The following is a 19,952-nucleotide window of genomic DNA, read 5'->3' as shown; positions in this document are numbered from 1 at the left end:
TGCGCGGTAAAGTTGCCGGACGACACAATCTTCTGAACATACTGAGAAATACAGAGAGACCTGTGTGGAGCTGATAGTCTTAATTAGCTTTGTAGCAACTCATTTAGCAATGGCTTGAATGTAAAAGACGTTCAATAATATCAAAAAGTTACGCACTAAAGCTTTAAAGGGCAACTAAGATAAACAACAAAAAGAGATCAATCCAAAAATTATGTTTACTGCAATTCTTTTTTTATGAGAAAGGACATTTTGGGGAAATCTATTATGGCAAATAAAGTTTCTTTTTCAAAATTCCAAAGGTTAACTAATTTAAGTACAGAGTGAGTATATCTGTCTCCAAAATGTCTACCTTTAAAGCTGCATTAATCAATTTTTTGCAATTCGGTGGCAGAATTACACAAAAATCAGAATTCTTTGTGGTTATGAAAGATGAGCAACCCATTTCATGTTATTTTTCATTTAATAAACTAAATATTGATTAATGCAGCTTCAACTTAATTTTCAAAATGTATTCCAACTATGCAACTATTAAACTTGAGTATCAATGTTTTTCCTTGAGTACCATAAAGAGTTTTTCCACCTCTTTATATCTATCTATAAAATCTGTTTCTTACCATTTATTCTTTGTACGAGAACAAATGCAAATGTTAACCAAATAAAAGACTAACAACTGCATCATTTTGTGTCAGTGTGGTTATAACCAGTCATAGTGCCATCATTACTTCATGAGCAACAAAAGTCTAAAACTTCATAGAGACACCATAAATGATTTGACACATTTTATTAATGCTTAGATGATTGGCAGTTTAGCTTTGATTTCAAAAGCTGTAAACAGTACATCTTGTCATCTAAAAAAACTAAAGTGCAGCAGCAAAACATCCTCATTCCTGGAGAACCAGACTTGTGCCCACCAAGGCAGTTAAAGTTAAGTTTGACATACTGTATACCTGGGAACAATTCTGAGAACTTTCACTTCAACATCAACTACTAAAGATATATATATAATGTATACTTCATTTTACTTAGCCTACTCTCAAACATTCTATTACATAACTGCAACCATAACTTTAAGTAAACATACCCAAAAATATAACCTATCTAAAGCTTATCTTTTACTTTATTCTGAAGACTTTCTGTATATTTCTAGACTTACAAACTCGCACTGTGGAAAATTCATAATTTCTCCCTTATAGTCATTTAAAGGTGATAAGATAGTCTGGGTACGCTTGGTTATCATGGAACACAACATACATGTTGGGGTTGTCTATTTTGTCCACCACACTGTCGAAGCGGTCATGAGGCTGCTGGTCACTGCAAGGAGGAGGGACCCTCATGTCGCTTTGGCCCAGAGTGTAGATTCCTGTCAGGACGAGGGCCACGAACAATAACGCAGAACCATCAGTAGCTGGCTTGGAGTACGTGGGCTGGGCTGAGTAGTTGGCGTTTACCGCAAAGTAGGTTCCGTGACCGTATGCAGTTGCTGAGAATAAGAGGAAATATGGAATTAACAAGAAGTCCTCACATAGCTAACAGGTTTGGGCAACTAAAACTACTTGGCTAAGATAATTATAATCATGGTTTAATAAACTGTTCTTAGTAGACAAGATGCTAACTGGTTACTGGTGTAAACGTCAGACACTTTTGTACTCTAAAACTAAAGAGCTTGCTTGTCAGAAAAGTGTATACGAGTCATTTTAAGCCTTTGAATAAGTTATTCATTCATTCATTTTTCTTTTGAGGACAGACTCCGAGGAGAAGTTCTTCACAGAAATAAATGTCAGTGTAGTTGCTTTCAATCAGGGCTCTAGCCAGGATTTTGGAGACACTGAGGTCATCATTCCAGATCCTCCCAATGCAAACATAACCCCCTGTAATTACAACCGTACTCCAAAAGGAAAGTCCGTAAAACTTTCTTATAAAATATTGTCATCTTTTATTGCCCTACCTGAAAGTCGTTTTTGTGTTGTAGAGTCCTACATGTGTAAGAGTCAACTGTAGAATGTAAAACCCAGGTGTCCACAAATTCATGATCTCAGAGTCCTCAATGTGGGCTAAATCCCACACTCTATCACCAACTAGAAATTACTAATAACCAATAGCTAGTCCCTCTGTCAACAAATATTTTCCCCTCTCAACCTGCATTCAAAATGTGGCATTATTTTGGACCAGATCATACACTGCTGAAACAATGACTACTACATCTTTACCATTCTGCCCAGAAAAGCGCCTGTTGAACCCGTTTTTCATGATAGAGTCGGAGTTGTCGTGGGTTGTCCCGTGATACAGAAGCTTTTCACCTGCTCCTCCCGGCTGATTGTTTTTATCAGAAAGGTGCTTCTTCTGCCCTTCATAGGCGCGTCGCAGATGGACATTCTGCACGCGCTCGATCTATCAAGAAAATAAAATAAAATAATGAGCTGTCTAATCTAGACTATTTTCAAGTGTGATGCAGATATTATGCAATTACACTAGGACTATATAAAGATATCAATCAATCAATTTTATTTGCCACATGAAATTGTACAAAAAACAATTCCAGTGAAATGTAACAATCTGAGATATAAAAGTTAGATATAAAATGTAAGATAACAAAAGAGTTATATTTTTATAGATGATGATATTAAGCTGTCATAGATCTAAACTGGAGGGTGACAAAATGAAATGTGCATTCCATGTCTACAGACAATAAAATGTAGGCTTATCTTCCAGTGAAAGCTGCCCACCTTCAAAACAGTCTTGTGGACAGTTCGTTTGAAGGCCTCCTTCACTCTCCGGTATTCTGCAGACGCCGGCTGCAGTGCAACCACCTTCAAAGATTCACCGGCAGCCATGTTGTCCCAGTACAGAGGAAGAGTGAAGTCTAAAAGAAGTGATAAAAATTGATAGAAAATTGTTCGAAATTCAGTGTAAATGTGCTTTTTTTTCCCAAAACTAAATGTATACCATTACAAAATGCTGTTATGCATTTAGATTTTTACCATTGCTGTAAACAGAGAAGCATAATTGTATGTAGTAAGGAAAATAAAGTAAGTTATATTCTAAGAAAAATATTATATGGTCTTAATTAAATGTCCTGAAAGTTTTTTTAACATCTCAAAACTATCTTCTCACCTGAAAGATTCTCAAGTCGTTTCAGCTTCGCCGTGTGCCCAAGTAATGGTCCCGTGGCCTCCATCCTCTGCAGATTTACACTCCACTGGATGTTTTGTGCGTCCACTATCCCTCCTGCTACATCATTATTCTCCAGGTTGTGATTTGCTGTTTTGGGTAATCTCTCCCAGTTGCCACTATGTCCCAGGATACACCAAGACACACGGTTGTACAGATCCTCCTCCTCTCTGACTCTCACCTCTCTTCTGAGGGAACCGTGCAGACAGGTGTTAATCAGCTGCATCACCTGGTTAACCCCATCTTTTAACCCGCTCACTGTTAAGGTGCCCTGGCCAGACTGGTCCTTCTGCACGTACAGACCCTGAGTCTCCACCAGCTGCATCAGAATCTGCATGTCGTCCTGGGTGAGGCCTTCCAGTTCTTCCTTTTTGAAGGTTTGAGTGGAGCACTGAGCCTGATACAGATCCTTCAGCTTTGTCATGGCATCGTCAACATCCTTTCTGGAGAGACCCAAGAACAGGAAGACGGACTGCTGACTTGCGGAGCTTATAGGGAGGATGCTTAGGTCTGCACTCACAGACGAAGGGGGCTGTTGTTGTTGTAGTAGTACATGAGGTAACTGAGGTACTGGCACTGCAAGGTAGGTAAAATGATAACAATCAGTGACAATTCCCAAGAAAATAAGATCATTTTGATATAAGAGACAAATTCTAAGCAACCACTAAAGAAGAACGCTGTTTGTGAATCACCTCTGTTGATTACCGCAGTGGAAAACATTTGCATTGCTTCATCTTTAAAAGCCAAGAAGACATTGATCTTAATCAGGACAAGGCGGATGTCAGTGAGACAGTAGAGAGGAGTGGACGCCGTGGCTGCCTTGATCCCTTGGAGGATGGCACTTGCCACAATACCAGGGTCCAACCCACCAGCTCCTGCACACACAGAATGCAGAATATTACTAGCAGAATTAAAACTGACTACAAAATTTACATTCAGGCGTTGCAAAAGTCCAAAGACTCACCAGCACAAATGGCAGGAATGGCAACAGACTTCAACTCGTACGATTCACAATATTCAACAATGCGACACACCAGTTGTTGGATGATGACAGCATCCTTTTCCCCACAGACATGGAAAATGGCTTCACAGGGGAACAATCCAGCCTGGGACACAAAAATGTCTCCTCGATTTTCTTTTGCTACACACAAAACAACACAGACGAGATGAGTGAGACGCTGTACGTGTGTGTTGCTTGATAAATGCCATGCTGGTCCTCTTTTCTCACCTGCTCTGAGTTCAGCCTCCACCTCTGGTCCAGCTAGAGTTAAGATGTCTTTGCACACACCATCTGTAGAATAAACATTATATTTATAATCAGTGGTCAAATGAAACTAAACTATAATGAAAATTAAATTTACTGAAGTACAGTACTTAAATACAATACTTTGCTTTTGTATTTCCATTGTTTGCTACATTATACTTCTACTCAAATATATTTTGGAGGCAAGTATTGTACTTTTTACTCAACTGCATTTATTTTATAGTTACTTTGCAGATACAGGTTTTTAATACAAAGTATAAATAAACTAATAAATGATGATATATTATTATGGATTAAACTACCCAGCAGTATACAAAGTAGGTTAACTAAAATTAGCTGCACCTTAACCAGCTGCAGCATTAAAGTTATGAACACATTAACGAATTACTAATTATAATCGAGTAATATATAATAATTCTAAAATGCTCCATTTTGCATAATGAGTAGGCTACTTTTGGTACTTTAAAGGCTATATTTTGATTATAATACATTTGTAGTCTTAGGTAAGATTTTAAAAAGCAGGACCTTCACTTGTAAATATTTTACACTACTTGCTATAAAAATCCTAAATATCTTCATCCATCACTGACAGCCATGTAGACAGCTCTGTGAGACTGTATTTTCAGCTAAATGCTAATTTCAGCATGGAAACATATTATATATCCACTAATCAGCAGTTAACACGAAGTAAAGCTGAGGCTGATGGTAATGCCATTAGTTTTACAAATAGACTGTAAACATAAGGGTTTCAAATAATTCCCAACCAAAGCACGCGCGGTGGCAAGGGGGCGCTCGAGCTCTCCCCCAAAAGGTCCAAGGTCCTTCTAAAAATGTCCTCATTAAAAAAAAAAAAATATATATATATATATATATATATATAAAAATCGACCCATGTTGCCCCCTGACCCCTATTGATCAACTTCTTCGGATTGGTTGCTCAAAGCTCACGCGCTTGGCTCAGGTTTGGCAGTTACTGTTTGGATGAATTACGGTAGTTAGCTAGCTAAACAAAACTAAACAAGTAGCCTATATTTTTGCGCTGTAAGGTACGCTAAAACTAGTGAAGGTGGAAGTTGACAGTGCTGCAGAAAGATAGCATAAGTGACGATAATGTGTCTGCTGAACTTCACCTGGCAAAGCGCCATTTAGTAAGAAGAAAACTGGGGTTACTAGCAACAGAGGAAGATCTGGCAATGCAAGACTACTAGCAACAACATGGTGATGCACTAGTGCTATTAGGCCATATCGGGATGCTTTCCCGGATTTATTCAAGCTGTTGTGCATCTCTTTGACATTACGTGGCGCCTCTCACATCGGCTGCATGCGACCGGAGTTTTTCGTGCTTTATGTCAGCTTAAAGACACACCTAAAGACACCAGCTAATGTTACCTTGCTCTGCTGGCTCCATGGGAACTAACGTTAGAGGCTGGGACTGGTGAGTACATATTTATTTAACCTGCTTATTAGCTGTCAGTTAAGGACCTTAGTATTATTGTTCGTACGAATTGTGCATTTTGCCGTCGTTAGTGTGTGTGTTAGCTCTTGTCACGTATGTTTACTTGATAACCATTAAAATGATAGGCCGTTGATAGCGATGGTTGTCTAGTGAAAGTGGTTGATATGTGCTGGCTACAATTTATAATAGTTTTATAGCACATATAAATTGATGATGGTATTAATTTTGTGAGCTGCCGTTTTGCCATTTAAAAATGTTTTGTATGGCTTCTGACCTAAAAAACTAAACAAAAGTATTGAACAAATACTTTAGTAAATGTTGATCAGATGATTGTGCCTGCATAAAAGGTTAAGGGATCACCAAACCTATTATTCATCCAGTAGGAAACATGCATACATGACAGTGTGTACTTAATTTCATGGTAATGAATGCAACAATAACAATAACGGAATCATAAAATTGTCAACCTCATGGTGGCACTAAAGGAAAAGTAAAGGGCTCACCAAGTCATTAGGATACATCAACTGGGAACCATGAGTAGGTACCGAATTTTGTACCAATCCATCGTAAATGAATAAATGAAAGCATTGACCTGCTGGTGACCAGCTTTTTTTTAGGCCTCCATCAGTTCTCACTTACCGTTTTGAAAGTTAAGAAAGTCGGTCGAGTTCACAACAGCATCTGTAACCTCATTAGTGATGTCCCCAAACACCAGCTGTAGTTTAACCCCGCTTCCCACTGTCATTGTGATGTCATCAAGATCACTAGTGAGGGACCTGAAGATTGCTAAGAGAAATAACACAATTTATTTTGTAGTTGTCTGATATTTCATCTGAGAAGTGGCAATGGTGAAATATGAAATTGCTAATGAATAGTTAAAACAATGTTTTAAAGGTTACAAATGCGTTGTTTTTGTAATTAACAGTAATTCTAAGTAGTCTTAGCAGTTTACCTTGACCTCCCTGGTTCATATTTGAGCTGAGGTGTCTGTTGACATCATGGTAGCACTGTAAATAAGAACGCCACCATTTAACACTTTGCCATCAATAAACCATGCATGCATGCATCTTACAAACCAGTTGTTGAAGTGTTGATAGTCACCTCTTCCGAGTCAGGATAGTCTGGTTTAATGACGATGTGGATGGTGGAGAGAGACCCAGAGGATGCAGATAATCCAAACTGGCGAATGTTCTCAGTTAGTACTTGAATGGCTTCTCTCAGCGGGTATTTTAAAACAAATCCAGGTCCAATAACTGGAAAGGCCACTGAGCACAAGCCCAGCTGTACACAGAGGTCCAAACACTTCTTCAGCCCATTACCAAGCACCTGCAAAATAAAAATCAGACATTTCCTCTAGTGTTTTCAAAAGGTACTCCTTCATTCAACATTGCTTTCTAAAATGTGTGAAGAAAAAAATAACGTATATTGGAGATTTATAGAGCTTAACTTAATTATGATTGAAGAAATGTTTGACTGAAGTCTCCGGAAAAAAAAGTACCATTGAGGAGAAACATATAAACTCCCGCCTTAACATCATGAATGTCATAGTAATTCTTTTTCGATCCAACCACTGAGGTTTTAGTCAACCAATAGCATTTTCTGTTAAGATTCTGCCTGAAACAAGTTTTGTACATTCAAATCCTCAATTAGAATCATCAAGATTCCTGGCATTTAAATGCAAAAACAATTTTTCTATTGTGCTGCTATGAAGTCCACTACATTGGTTTTATGTCAGTAAGTGAACCTTTAATTTGAACTCGTCTTTTGCCCTCACCCATAGTATTTTCTCTTTTGAAATATTTTACTTTACCTGCACACTCTGCCCTCTGACTCCATCCCATGGCAAGCATTCAATGAAGAAGAGCTTGGAGCAGCCCAGAGATGGAGGCGCATCAACCTGCAGAACATCACCAGGGACGAGGGTACAATTCGCTGCCATAAAGTCAAACTTTGACTTGATTGCGTTCCCAGCTTTATTCAACAGGCATTTACCAATATTAGTAGAAGTTAGCTGTCTGTTGAGCATGGGAACCACCAACACATTCACCTGTGGAAATAATATAAAATATCAATGCCGGTGGTTGCATTGCTGCTTTATTAGCTATGTAATATGGAGTAGAATAGTAAATGTCGAACCTGCTCATCCACCAAACTGCCAAGGCTGATCTTCAGACTTGTCTTGTTGACCACAATACTTCCAACAGTGCTGCTGCGCAATCTGGGCATGGGTCGGACTGTGAAGCTGCTGGTGCTGGGACAGGTGATGCTTCCTTGCTGTTCCCTGACAATAACCTGACAGGAGGTCTCGACCAGCTCCTTGCCTACTTTACCCTCTGCTTGGAAGTACCGCTGAGCCCCCGGTCCATCTAGAACCAGAGTGTCTGTTGTCAGACTGGCTAGTGCTGAGATTAGAGCCTGCTGGGTCTCCTGGACCAGACAACGGGGACCAGACACAAGCACACAAGGGTGTGGCAAATGTGAGGCTTTTAAGGTCACCTTGGTTTGCTTCATGCCAATCAGTCCTAAGATTTTATCAAAACAGTCGAGCAGTTCAGGATGCGGTAGGTTCAGCACTTCTTGTGTCCCGACTTGGTTCATCTGGTAGTCATGCAGAACCTCTTTGAGCTTGTTCACATTTTCACTGTAGCCCACGAGTTGTACCTTGATGGTTGCGGTTCCTGGGATGAAGCTGACGTCCACTCTGAGCTCTTGAGAGTTTGCTGTGTTCTTGGCTTTAATGAGGATTTCCTTCACTCTGTCTAGATCTGGAGGTACAGCTGCAGCTCCCTGCAGCGGCACATTCGCCACAGTAAGATCTCTCTGCACTGCTGCCTCAGCCTCATCCAGGGCATCAGAGGACAAACTGGACAGGACTAGATCAGACACCACCTCTAGGGAAACAGGATTTCTGAGGCTCTGCTGGAAGCGAGCCTGGTACTTTGAGATGGCACCGCTGGATGTTATAAAGGCCATCAAAGCTGGGCAGAGCTTAACTCTCTTTTCCTTTACATTTTTGATTAGTTCATCAAGTTTCGTAGCTCCTGACTGCACCTCCTTGTCAGGGCCCTCCAAGATGATCACACCGCTGCCTAATACGATTTTAACATCTGGGTAATGTGCACGCATTTCTCTACTAAACTCTTCTTCTACCAGTTTGAATTTCTTCTTCACAATTGGTAATTCCTTCCGGGTTGGCAGGCTGTTCTCCAGGATTGCAATCCTCTCTTTTACAGCCTCAACTTCTCCCACAACCACAGCATAGCCGCTCTCCGTGTACACTTTGATATCGTCGGTCACCAAGGAAGGGTTCTGCAGTAGGATTTTGATTTTTTTTGGCTCAACCACATGATAGCAAAGGTAGGTCTCCGTAAGACCGATGAAGACCCTGTCCACCTGTATCTCCCATTTCTCTGCAGCACCAAAGGCTCCTCCAGGCCCCTTCTCAATATCCCCCCTAACCACTGCCTCCTCATTATCAAAGTCCAACTCCACTGTGCAGCCGATAGAAGAGAGTTGCTTCTGTAAGACTTTATGTGTTTTAAGGTTGTCTCTCAGGAAATACAGGAGGAAAATATCCAGCTGGAAAATCTTCTCAAGGCCTTTTGTGTTTACTTTTGTGAATGTCTAAAGAAGAAAAGCAATATCAAACAAAATAATTATTTTATAGCAATGTAAGTCTAGTACAGATATTCCGATACTGGTATCGGCTCCGATACTGCCTAAAACGCTGGTATCGGTATCGGGAAGTACTGGAGTTTATGCACTGATCCGATACCACGTAATAAAGCCCTAAAGAAAATCTACATTAAAGTAGTTTATTTATGTTCTTTTTCCGTTATAACCGACTGTCAAACTGGAGAATAAAAGAAAGTTCTGGGGCATTCATTGTTTGTGTTTGTCCATGTTTCACAAAGAGTTTAACCTGAGCCAGACCGACAACAAAGATAGAAATCATATCACATCCATACAGGGATAGTAGTATACAGCTGTTAAAACATAATGAAATATATGACACTCTGGTATCGGATCGGTACTCACTATTGGCCGATACGCAAGTTCAGGTATCGGAATCGGGAAGCAAAAAAGTGGTATCGGGCCATCTCTAAAGTCTAGTAAAAGATATAAAAAAACATCTTAAAGATATATATAATCAGCCTACACTACACCATTTTGATTATCAGAGCTTGAATGTGCTCAGAAATCCCGGCATCTGGACAGATTCTTTTGGCTCTGACATTTGTGATTGTGTGTTTACTGTTATCATAAAAGCATTAGCAAAGTTTCCTGAGCAATGTTTGCTTACCTGTGATTGACTAGTGGATGGCTGATCAAGTGGGGAATTAGTTCGGCTCACAGTCAGACGTAGTTCTCCACAAGGAAGGGAGATACTGTGAAACTTCCTCTGCAAAACCCTTTCCTGGTCTGTAAAAAAAAAAATAGAAAGTCCAAGGTTTCAACAAAATCCTACATTTAAACTAGAACTGCAAAGTGTATTCTACCTATAACTCCTTTTAACTAAATGGGATTCCTTACCTTCTTTTTCCTTGAAACAGATTTTATAGGTGTTGCCTCCAGCCTTTTCAATCCTTCCACAATCCCCTCCCCCAGAATCCCGTCTTTTTTGAAAGTGCCTCCTAATTTTCTCCTTGTCTCTGTCAGTCAGATCTTTCGCTTCAAAGAACAACGGATGTTGGTATTCATCCATTTTACCTACAGTTCTCAACGTAAAAACCTTCAATAAGTATGGCACTTCTTAGTACACCACCATGGCTCTTATGTGAACAATCTCATCTGAATTTGTTAGTTTCACTTTCACTTAACTCCCTTCACCTCACCTCATGATTACGTGTTTGCAAATAGACACACCCAATGACCTACATAGTTAATGTTTACTTTTACCGTACCGTGGTCAGTGGTACTGTAATGTAGTGATGTAAGGGTAACTATTCCATCAATTATGATGATGACACTATTTTGCACATTTTGGTTTCATATGATGACATTTAAATCCTAAACTAACAATGGGCAGTGGATTTGTCAGAGCTTGTTTGAAGAAACCAGCTGTCTGCTGGTTTCTTCTAAACCCTCCTGCTGCTGAAACCCCCCTTCTCTCATCTCTCTAAACTTTAGAGAGATGATCCTTCAGATCCTCAAATTAGCAGAAAACAATTCTGGGCACCGTTTATGATTTTCTTTCCCCCAAATGATGCCCATAAGTTATTTTGCTTCCAAGCCAAGGCCAGGCAATTTTATTTGTATAGCACAGTTCAGCAGCAATGCAATTCAAAGTGCTTTACACAAGACATAAAAACACAGTCAGAAATTCATACAAATTGGTAACAGATAAAAAGCAGTTAATACAAAAAAAAGAAGGGTCTTCAGCCTTGATTTAAAAGAGCTAAGATTAGGTGCCGACCTACAGTTTAGCGGTAGTTTGTTCCAGATGTACGGACCATAGAAGCTGAACGCAGCTTCCCCCTTTTTTGTTCCGACTCTGGGGATGGCAAGCAGACCTGTCCCTGATGATCTCAAAGATCTCTGCGGCTCATAGCGTAGTAGCAGATTTGAAAGGTAAATTGGTCCTAAACCATTTAGTGACTTATAAACTAACATGAGTATTTTGAAATCTATTCTTTGGTGCACAGGAAGCCAGTGTAAGGACTTAAGAACTGGAGTGATGTGATCTATTTTCTTGGTGTTGGTAAGGACTCGTGCACCAGCGTTTTGAATCAGCTGTAGCTGTTTAATAGACTTTTTCGGAATACCTGTAAAGACACCATTGCAGTAGTCAAGTCTACTGAAGATAAAAGCATGGATAAGTTTTTCCAGATCTTGTTGGCACATAAGTCCTTTTACCCTTGCTATACTTTTGAGATGATAATAGGCAGATTTAGTTACTGACCTAATGTGGCTGTTAAAATTCAGGTCAGAGTCCATAATTATGCCAAGATTTCTTGTTTTGTCTGTTCTTTTTAACATTGTTGATTGAAGATGAGCGTTGACTTTTAATCGAAAAATGATCACCTCCGTTTTATCTTCGTTTAATTTTAGGAAATTCTGGCACATCCAATCGTTGGTTTGTTCAATGCACCTCAAAGAACAATTGGTGTCGATATTCTTCTATTTTACCTCAAATTCTGAACTTGAAGGAAAAGTTTCTCATCTAGTATGGCAACTGTGCATCACCCAGCTCCCCAGTAAAAGGCACCTTAACTGCTTTAATTTAGTTTCAATCCAAGTACTGAAAGCCTTTTTTTCCCCTATATTTATATTGGGTGTTGGCAAATGCACACGCCCAAAATGAAACCCAGCATTTCTGCCTCATTGTACATGAAGCATGATAGTGATAAAAGTTATAATAGGGATAAGAATAATGATGTATATACAGTAAATAGGTATCATAAGGACAATTATTCAACCAATAATGAGGTTGATGACAATTGTTTTGTTTTAGGCATTTTATGTGTTTGTGTATTCAATAACAGATAGTAGATAGATTACAGGAAATGAGGGGAGAGAGATATGGGCAATGTAATCTCCTGAGTCCTGACATCAATGGTTTCTGATAGTTCCTCAATTTGTATGTTGAGTATGTTGTGATTTCACACCATAAAAAATGTTTTGCCGGATGAAGGTCTAGTACTGAAACGGTGGCATTCAATTTATCTTAATATTAAACAGTGTGCGGGAGTGTATAAAAACCAAAAGGGACAACAAGAAGTTCTGGAGTAAAACTGACATCCTGCATATTTACAGCACCAAACCACTAGATGTCCTACTTAGACTAAAAACTCAACTGATAGACTGACAACTATAAAACAGCAGTCTAAGCCTGCCAAACAATAGACCTTTACAAACTCATATAGTCACATTAACAGCACAATTTCTACAGAAGATGATAAACAGATCCAGTTATTTGCACAAATCCAAGGAAAATTGTGGTTCGTCATGTTTTTGTGTTAGTTTTGCTTTATAATAATAATAACCAGTATTTAAGTAATTATTGTGTTCAGACGTTCACAGTTATGCTTAATTTTTTGTAAGTGCATCTCTGCTAAACAAACAATTTGGAGTTATATGTGGCAAACTAGCCTCAATTCACAGGTCCACTTATCAGCTTTTGTTAGAGCTTTCAACTGGATTTCACAGTATTCATCAGCAAATATAGCTCATGCTAAGCAGGTCATTCACATTCAACACCCCCACACCCCACCCACGCACACATGACCAAGACCTTAGGTAACGCTATTACAACTAAGCCAGTTCCATACGCTTATGAAGACTGTGAGATGCAGTGGGGAAATGCAGAAAGCTCAGAAAAATAGCATTGACTAGGTCCTAAATATGACACACACACACACACACACACACACACACACACACACACACACACACACACACACACACACACACACACACACACACACACACACACAGTTTCCAAGATAATGATCATTTTATGATTTTTTTTTTTTTAAGTTGTCCCTCAAAACAAAGACCTTGTTCATGTGTTGTTGTTGTTTTTTTTTTTAAATGAATTATTAATAAGTGCTAGCATCCGGTGTTGAGGTTCAGTCTGAAAAGGTGGGTTTTTAGCCTGTAGCAGACCAAAGGGGTGTCCAAAGGTCCTCTAGGCAGAGAAAGGGCATTGATTGTTGGCTCGTCAAGGGTCACACCCAGGTTCCTTGCTGTACAAGCTGACATCAACACAGTGTTGTCAGTGATGATGGACAAGTCTCATGCGTACTTCCCCTCCACTAAAGCAATACAAGCTCAGTCCTATTCATGTTTAGTGTAATTTATAAGATGTCTGGCAGTGATATACACGTGAGAGCATCAACTAGACAAAAGGTCTTACTCCAAGTCTTTTCTTTTTTTACTGAAATAAACTGAGCTGAGTTAAAGCTCAAGAGAGAGAATGAAGTGGAGACACCTCAGTGTAACTGTGGCATTGTGTTGACCAGAAGGAGACAGATAGAAGTCTTGGGCTTATCAGACGGGCACCAGGGCTAACTGGCACTGTCCAAAGGGGCACTTATTCTGGCATCAGGGTCACTGGGGCTGTCCAAAGGGGCACTTAGGTTGACCAGAGGGAACTTGGAGTAACTAGAGCAGGACTTTGAGGCAAATGGGGGGCACATGGACCAACCAGAGGAACATTTAGGGTGCATTTGAGTTCCCTGTTGTCGCCCTCCCCATCATAGACTTTCCATAGAAGCTTGCGTATTTTTTTCTTATTTGGATTTTGCTCAGAATATACAGTATTTGTCTGCTGGGAATATGAGCTGACTGAACTTCCGATAAGCAGAGAAGTTTAGAAATGACTCAATCACGGGATGGTCATTCTCTAAGTTCTTTATGATTGTGCAATAATCTTTCCCTTTTATTCTGACTAATGTACTACACTTGTGGTTGTGTTTAGACTACAACTGAAGCCAAGAAGCAAGCAGCAACATGTTATTTTATAATTGATTTGAATTATTTTCAGTTCTTTATTACCAAACATTATAGAGCTTCACACATTTTAAATGAGATAAGAAACATCCCAAGCTGTACTGAAGAATTCATTTAAATGAATGTTAACAATAATAATAAGGACCATGAGCATAGATGTATATCTGTGTGCAAGGGGTAATTTGACAATTATAAAACAGCAGTTTAAGCCTGCCAAACAATAGACCTTTACAAACTCATATAGTCAAATTTACAGCACAATTTCTACAGAAGATGATAAACAGATCCAGTTATTTGCACAAATCCAAGGAAAATTGTGGTTCGTCATGTTTTTGTGTTAGTTTTGCTTTATGTGGATAACCAGTATTTAAGTAATTATTGTGTTCACACGTTCACAGTTATGTTTATTTTTTTGTAAGTGCATCTCTGCTAAACACTAGCACATTTAGGGTGTATTTGAGTTCCCTGTTGTCGCCCTCCCCATCATAGACTTTCCTTAGAAACGTACGTATTTTTTTTTTCGATGAATCGGATAAAAAAAAAAGCATTAATTTACATCAACTCAATACATGCATACATATTGTTTTAGTTAATAGTTGTGTAAAGGTAAGTAACCCAAATAGCAGATACAGACAAAACGGACAGAAAGACAGACAGACAGACAGACAGACACACACACTTATTCATTAAATTATTACCATCATTGTAGTAAGTGCAAGTTAAGTTCGTTTATACACCACACACTATTATATTTGTCAACAATAACTGATATGGGACAAAGCACATAATATATACATGACAACAGATTGAAAAATGAATGGGCCAAAAAAGGCGAGTGAATAAAACCGTGTCTTTAGTCTTGCAAAGTATACCACCCCTGCTTTATTACTATTACCGAGCTAACGTTAGCTTGTCATGCTAGTCAGCTGGATAACGAGTAAACAGCAGCACCAGAAGAGCTACTGGAGGGACGGTACGTTCCTCACTTCAGAACGGAACAGAAGTAGGATAGTGTAGTGACTTTACCCTGCTGTTGAACTCCCTTCCTCCTCATCAACGACTCCAACATGTTTACGTTTTAGGTGCTGACTCATCACCGTGGTGCGCCCGTGCCATGCCGTGTCGCTTTTGCTTATCTTGCAATTAACACGTTTTTGATTTATTTAGTGTGAAATGCTCCCACACCTTGGATGACTTATATTAGGTCGTACTGATTTCTCTGCCTCCGCCGAGTGTTTCAGAGCAACGTTACGGGTCTCTCCGGTCTCTTTCCGTATTTCCTCTACCCCCGCTCTGCTCTTTTTTCCTTTTCTTTCGCTCCGCGCTGCTCCGCTCTGCGCTCAACTCAATTTTTTTTTATCTCCGCGACTAGGTGGCCTAATAGTTGCGCGACACAACGAATCGATAATTAAATTCGTTGCCAACTTTTTTAGTAATCGAATTTTATCGATTTTATTGATTCGTTGTTGCAGCCCTATATTTATGATTGTGCAGTAATCTTTCCCTTTTATTCTGAATAATAATAAAAATAAAACACATTTAATTGTGTTTAGACTACAACTGAAGCCAAGAAGCAAACAGCAACATGTTATTTTATAATTGATTTGAATGATTTTCAGTACTATATTACCAAACATTACCAAACACTTTTTTGACTCTCCGCAACCACCGGAGGTCATATTCTCTTTTGTTTTCCGAAAGGCTCAATAAGTGAGGAAGGTTATGCGTGTCTCAACCACCATTTGGACACCTGTTTTCTCTGTCACTGCCACATGCCCTGGTATATCCAACATCCTAAATAAACACAATGCAGAGTCAGATTTTGCTGGGGCTTGCGGCCTGACAGATAGGGTTACATTCCATGATAAACAATCTTTGTTGCTGAAGCATGATGGTCTCCACCCAAACCGACACGGAGCCAGGCTGCTATCTGACAACATAACGACCACACTGAAAGGCAAGTATTGACATTCTGTTAAAAATATCACACATTCATGCCCCCCAGGTATTGATCCTGATAGCACTATACAAGTGGATGAATCTGAAAATGTTTTCTGCAGTAGTCTGCAGTACATGTAGTACTAGTACTATTCCAGTAACATGTCGTACTAGTACTATTCCAATTATAATCAACAACAGACCATACAAAGTGGTGAATCCCCTAAGTAATAAGAAGTTGACTGCAAACATAGTCAATTTAGCATCCAGTTCACGTCAGCCACAGCCTGTCCCAAAAAAGTTCCTCGACTCAGATCAGTTAAATCAAAGGTACCAAGAGAGGGGCAATACTTAACAACCTAATTACTACCACTGCAATGATAGAAAAGGATAGGAAAATTAGATGTGGATTACTAAATATCAGATCTCTGTCTTTTAAAGCAGTACTAGTAAATTATTTGATATCTGATAATCAAATTGATCTATTCTGTTTTACTGAAACCTGGCTGGGCCATGAAGAATATGTTAGTCTAAATGAAGCAACTCCTCCCGGTCATATTAATACTCAAATTCCTAGAGGCTCAGGCCGAGGAGGGGGAGTTGCAGCCATATTTGATTCAAGCCTGTTAATTAATCCTAAACCCAAACTAAATTATAACTCTTTTGAAAGCCTTGTTCTTAATCTTCAACATCCAACACGGAAATCAGTACAGCCAATTATATTTGTTGTTGTCTGATTTAAGGACTACACTCATGTGTAGTCCTTAAATCAGACAAAGTACTTATTGTAGGTGATTTTAATATCCATGTGGACGTTGACAGCAATAGCCTTAGTATTGCTTTCAACTCACTACTAGATTCTCTTGGCTTCAGTCAGAGTGTGCATGAGGCCACGCACTGTTTTAACCACACCCTCAACCTTGTGCTGGCATATGGTATCAAAATTGAAGATGTATTAGTATTCCCGCAAAATCCTTTATTATCAGACCACTTCTTAATTACTTTCGAATTCTTAATACCCGATTATACGAAATTAGATAAAAGCTTCTATACTAGATGCCTATCTGACAGTGCTATAGCTAAATTTAAGGAAGACATTCCAACAGCACTAAACTCATTACCTTGTTTTAATACAACAGAGGACCTTTATGTAAACTTTATTCCCTCTCAAATCGACAATTGTGTAGATGGTGTTACGGCCTGCCTACGGACTACTTTAGACTCTGTTGCTCCACTTAGAAAGAAGAAGATGAAGCAAAGGAAACTAGCACCTTGGTATAACTCCCAAACTCGTAAATTAAAGCAAAACGCGAAAACTTGAAAGTAAATGGCGCTCCATCAAAATGGAAGAGTCTCGTTTGGACTGGCAAGACAGTCTGAAAACCTATAGGACGGCCCTCAGACATGCCAGATCAGACTATTACTCATCATTAATAGAAGAAAACAAGAACAACCCAAGGTTTCTTTTCAGCACTGTAGCCAGGCTGGCAGATAGTCACAGCTCTACTGAACCATCTATTCCTCTAGCTCTGAGTAGTGATGACTTCATGAGCTTCTTTAATGATAAAATTATAACAATTAGAGATAAAATTCATCACCTTTTGCCCTCAACTTCTAACGGTTCACCTTTCAATGCAGGACTGCTAGAAAGAACGACTAGACCTGACATATACTTAGACCGTTTTTTCAACAACTAATGGTAAAGGTATCTTCAGCAAAGCCATCTACCTGTCTCTTAGACCCCATCCCAACGAGGCTACTCAAAGAAGCATTTCCCGTGGTTAACACTTCTCTACTAGATATGATCAATATGTCTCTATTAACAGGTCATGTACCGCAGTCATTTAAAGTAGCTGTGATAAAACTTCTTCTGAAAAAACCCACCCTCGATCCTGAGGTCTTAGCAAACTATAGACCTATATCTAACCTTCCCTTTCTCTCCAAGATCCTTGAGAAGGTAGTTGCTAATCAGTTATGTGATTTTCTCCATAGCAACAGTTTATTTGAAGACTTTCAATCAGGATTTAGAAAGAATCATAGCACAGAGACGGCACTGGGGAAAATAACTAACGACGTTCTAACTGCTGCAGACAAAGGACTTGTCTCCATACTTGTTTTACTAGATCTTAGTGCTGCATTTGACACTATTGACCATACAATCCTGTTACAGAGATTGGAACACTTAGTCGGAATTAAAGGAATTGCACTAAGCTGGTTTAAGTCTTATTTCTCTGATTGATCTCAATTTGTTAATGTTAATGATAAATCCTCTAAGTATGTGAAAGTTAAACATGGCGTTCCTCAAGGCTCAGTGCTTGGACCAATTTTATTCTCCTTATATATGCTTCCTCTTGGTAATATCATTAGGAAACACTCAATTAAATCACTCAATTAACTTATCAATCAAACCAGACAAAACCAGTCAGTTAGCTAAACTTCAAGCATGTATTAAAGATATAAAATCCTGGATGACCTATAATTTTCTGATGTTAAAGTGATGGTTCGGAGTAAATTACGTTTAATTAAAAAGTATTTAAACTGTCCCGGCTCTCCCCTATATAATATAGTGCTAACAGTAACAACTCTGCACACACAATAAGTTCTTAGGTTAACTATTACCAACTGTATTGAACCAAACAATGCGCTCATTAAACGTGACTGGTGATGTGTACGTTGATAGGCACCATATTAAATTACTGTAATAAACTACTGTTGCTAACTTATTTCTTTCAGTCCAGGTTTATATAAGCCTATTTATTGATTGTTTTTTTTTCTTCTAACGTTACTCTGGTATAACGTTATGCTGCATATTATGACCGTTCTAAAAGCTTGGCTTTTATTTTTATAGGCCATATTTACTATTACTTCCGGGTAACGTGGCCAACATGTCTTTCTTTTAATGTAGATATTCAAACGGAGAAATGAAAAAAGGAATTTCAAAAAACCAAAGTCGGACCGTTATTTGAATTTGATTTAGTCGTTTTTCGTTTTTGGATTCAGAAACCAAAAACGGAGAACGGCTCTTTTTTTACCGTTTCTTTGTTTTTGGTTTGAAACAACAAACGAACGAAAAACAGCTGGTTTCTCGTTATTTTGTTTTGTGGTTCAAACGAAAAAGCAAACTATCAAAACGTACACGGACCTGCAAGACATGCTTCCCCTTGTGAGGGTCACAGTTTGCAGTCCTGTGACATGACAAAACAATACACTGTAAACAGCGGACTGCAGAACCTTGTTCCCTTGTCGGGTCACAGGCTTGCAGTCCTGAATCTTTCTCAGGATCAGAATTATATTCCTTTGGAATTGTGGGTGTTTCCTTGAATGGAAATTGTCCCAGGTTAAAAAAACACCTCTGATTTCAGGTTTACTCCAGTTCCCAGATAATTCAATTCAATTCAATTTTATTTATAGTATCAAATCATAACAGAGTTATCTCGAGACACTTTACAGATAGAGTGGGTCTAGACCACACTCTATAATTTACAAAGCCCCAACAATTACATTAATTCCCTCAAGAGCAAGCATTAGCAGTAGCTATTGCGACAGTGGCGAGGAAAAACTCCCTTTCTATCTCAATTCATGGTTCCTTTTAAATTGTGAAAACACATATGCTATTCAGACAAATTTGTATTTATTAATTAATTTCCATTTTTTTAATACTCATTGAACAAC

At 39.0% G+C, this 19,952-nt stretch overlaps 1 protein-coding gene across 2 annotated transcripts; it reads right to left on the bottom strand.

The window, feature by feature from the left end:
• Positions 1-766: 766 nt before the first annotated feature.
• LOC114545728 (protein mono-ADP-ribosyltransferase PARP14-like) lies at positions 767-15,403 on the bottom strand. 2 transcript variants are annotated; one of them, XM_028564194.1, is made up of 15 exons: positions 15,369-15,401; positions 10,422-10,598; positions 10,192-10,310; positions 8,025-9,512; positions 7,699-7,935; positions 6,990-7,214; positions 6,841-6,895; positions 6,528-6,674; positions 4,397-4,459; positions 4,133-4,309; positions 3,861-4,043; positions 3,112-3,744; positions 2,724-2,860; positions 2,208-2,388; positions 767-1,480 (listed from the first exon to the last, which is right to left on the bottom strand). In XM_028564194.1, the coding sequence occupies exons 1-15, from the start codon at positions 15,394-15,396 to the stop codon at positions 1,194-1,196; spliced, it is 4,137 nt and encodes a 1,378-aa protein (XP_028419995.1). In that variant the 5' UTR covers positions 15,397-15,401; the 3' UTR covers positions 767-1,193. The 2 variants fall into 2 exon arrangements, with proteins under 2 accessions (XP_028419995.1, XP_028419996.1); XM_028564195.1 differs by lacking the exon at positions 10,422-10,598 and having other exon boundaries at positions 15,369-15,403.
• Between the last annotated feature and the right edge of the window lie 4,549 nt (positions 15,404-19,952).

This window comes from Perca flavescens, chromosome 19 (genome assembly GCF_004354835.1).
Source record: "Perca flavescens isolate YP-PL-M2 chromosome 19, PFLA_1.0, whole genome shotgun sequence".
Classification (NCBI taxonomy): domain Eukaryota; kingdom Metazoa; phylum Chordata; class Actinopteri; order Perciformes; family Percidae; genus Perca; species Perca flavescens.
The sequence above is the reverse complement of the archived record's forward strand: the minus strand, read 5'-3'. Positions and strand labels throughout refer to the sequence as shown.

Coding starts and splice junctions, on each gene's coding strand:
- LOC114545728 (XM_028564194.1), bottom strand. CDS start 15,396: ATGAGGAGGAAGGGAGTTCAACAGCAGG. Junction 7,936..8,024: donor GCAGTTTGGTGGATGAGCAG/GTTCGACATTTA, acceptor TTATTTCCACAG/GTGAATGTGTTGGTGGTTCC. Junction 4,460..6,527: donor CTTTCTTAACTTTCAAAACG/GTAAGTGAGAAC, acceptor TTTATTCTACAG/ATGGTGTGTGCAAAGACATC.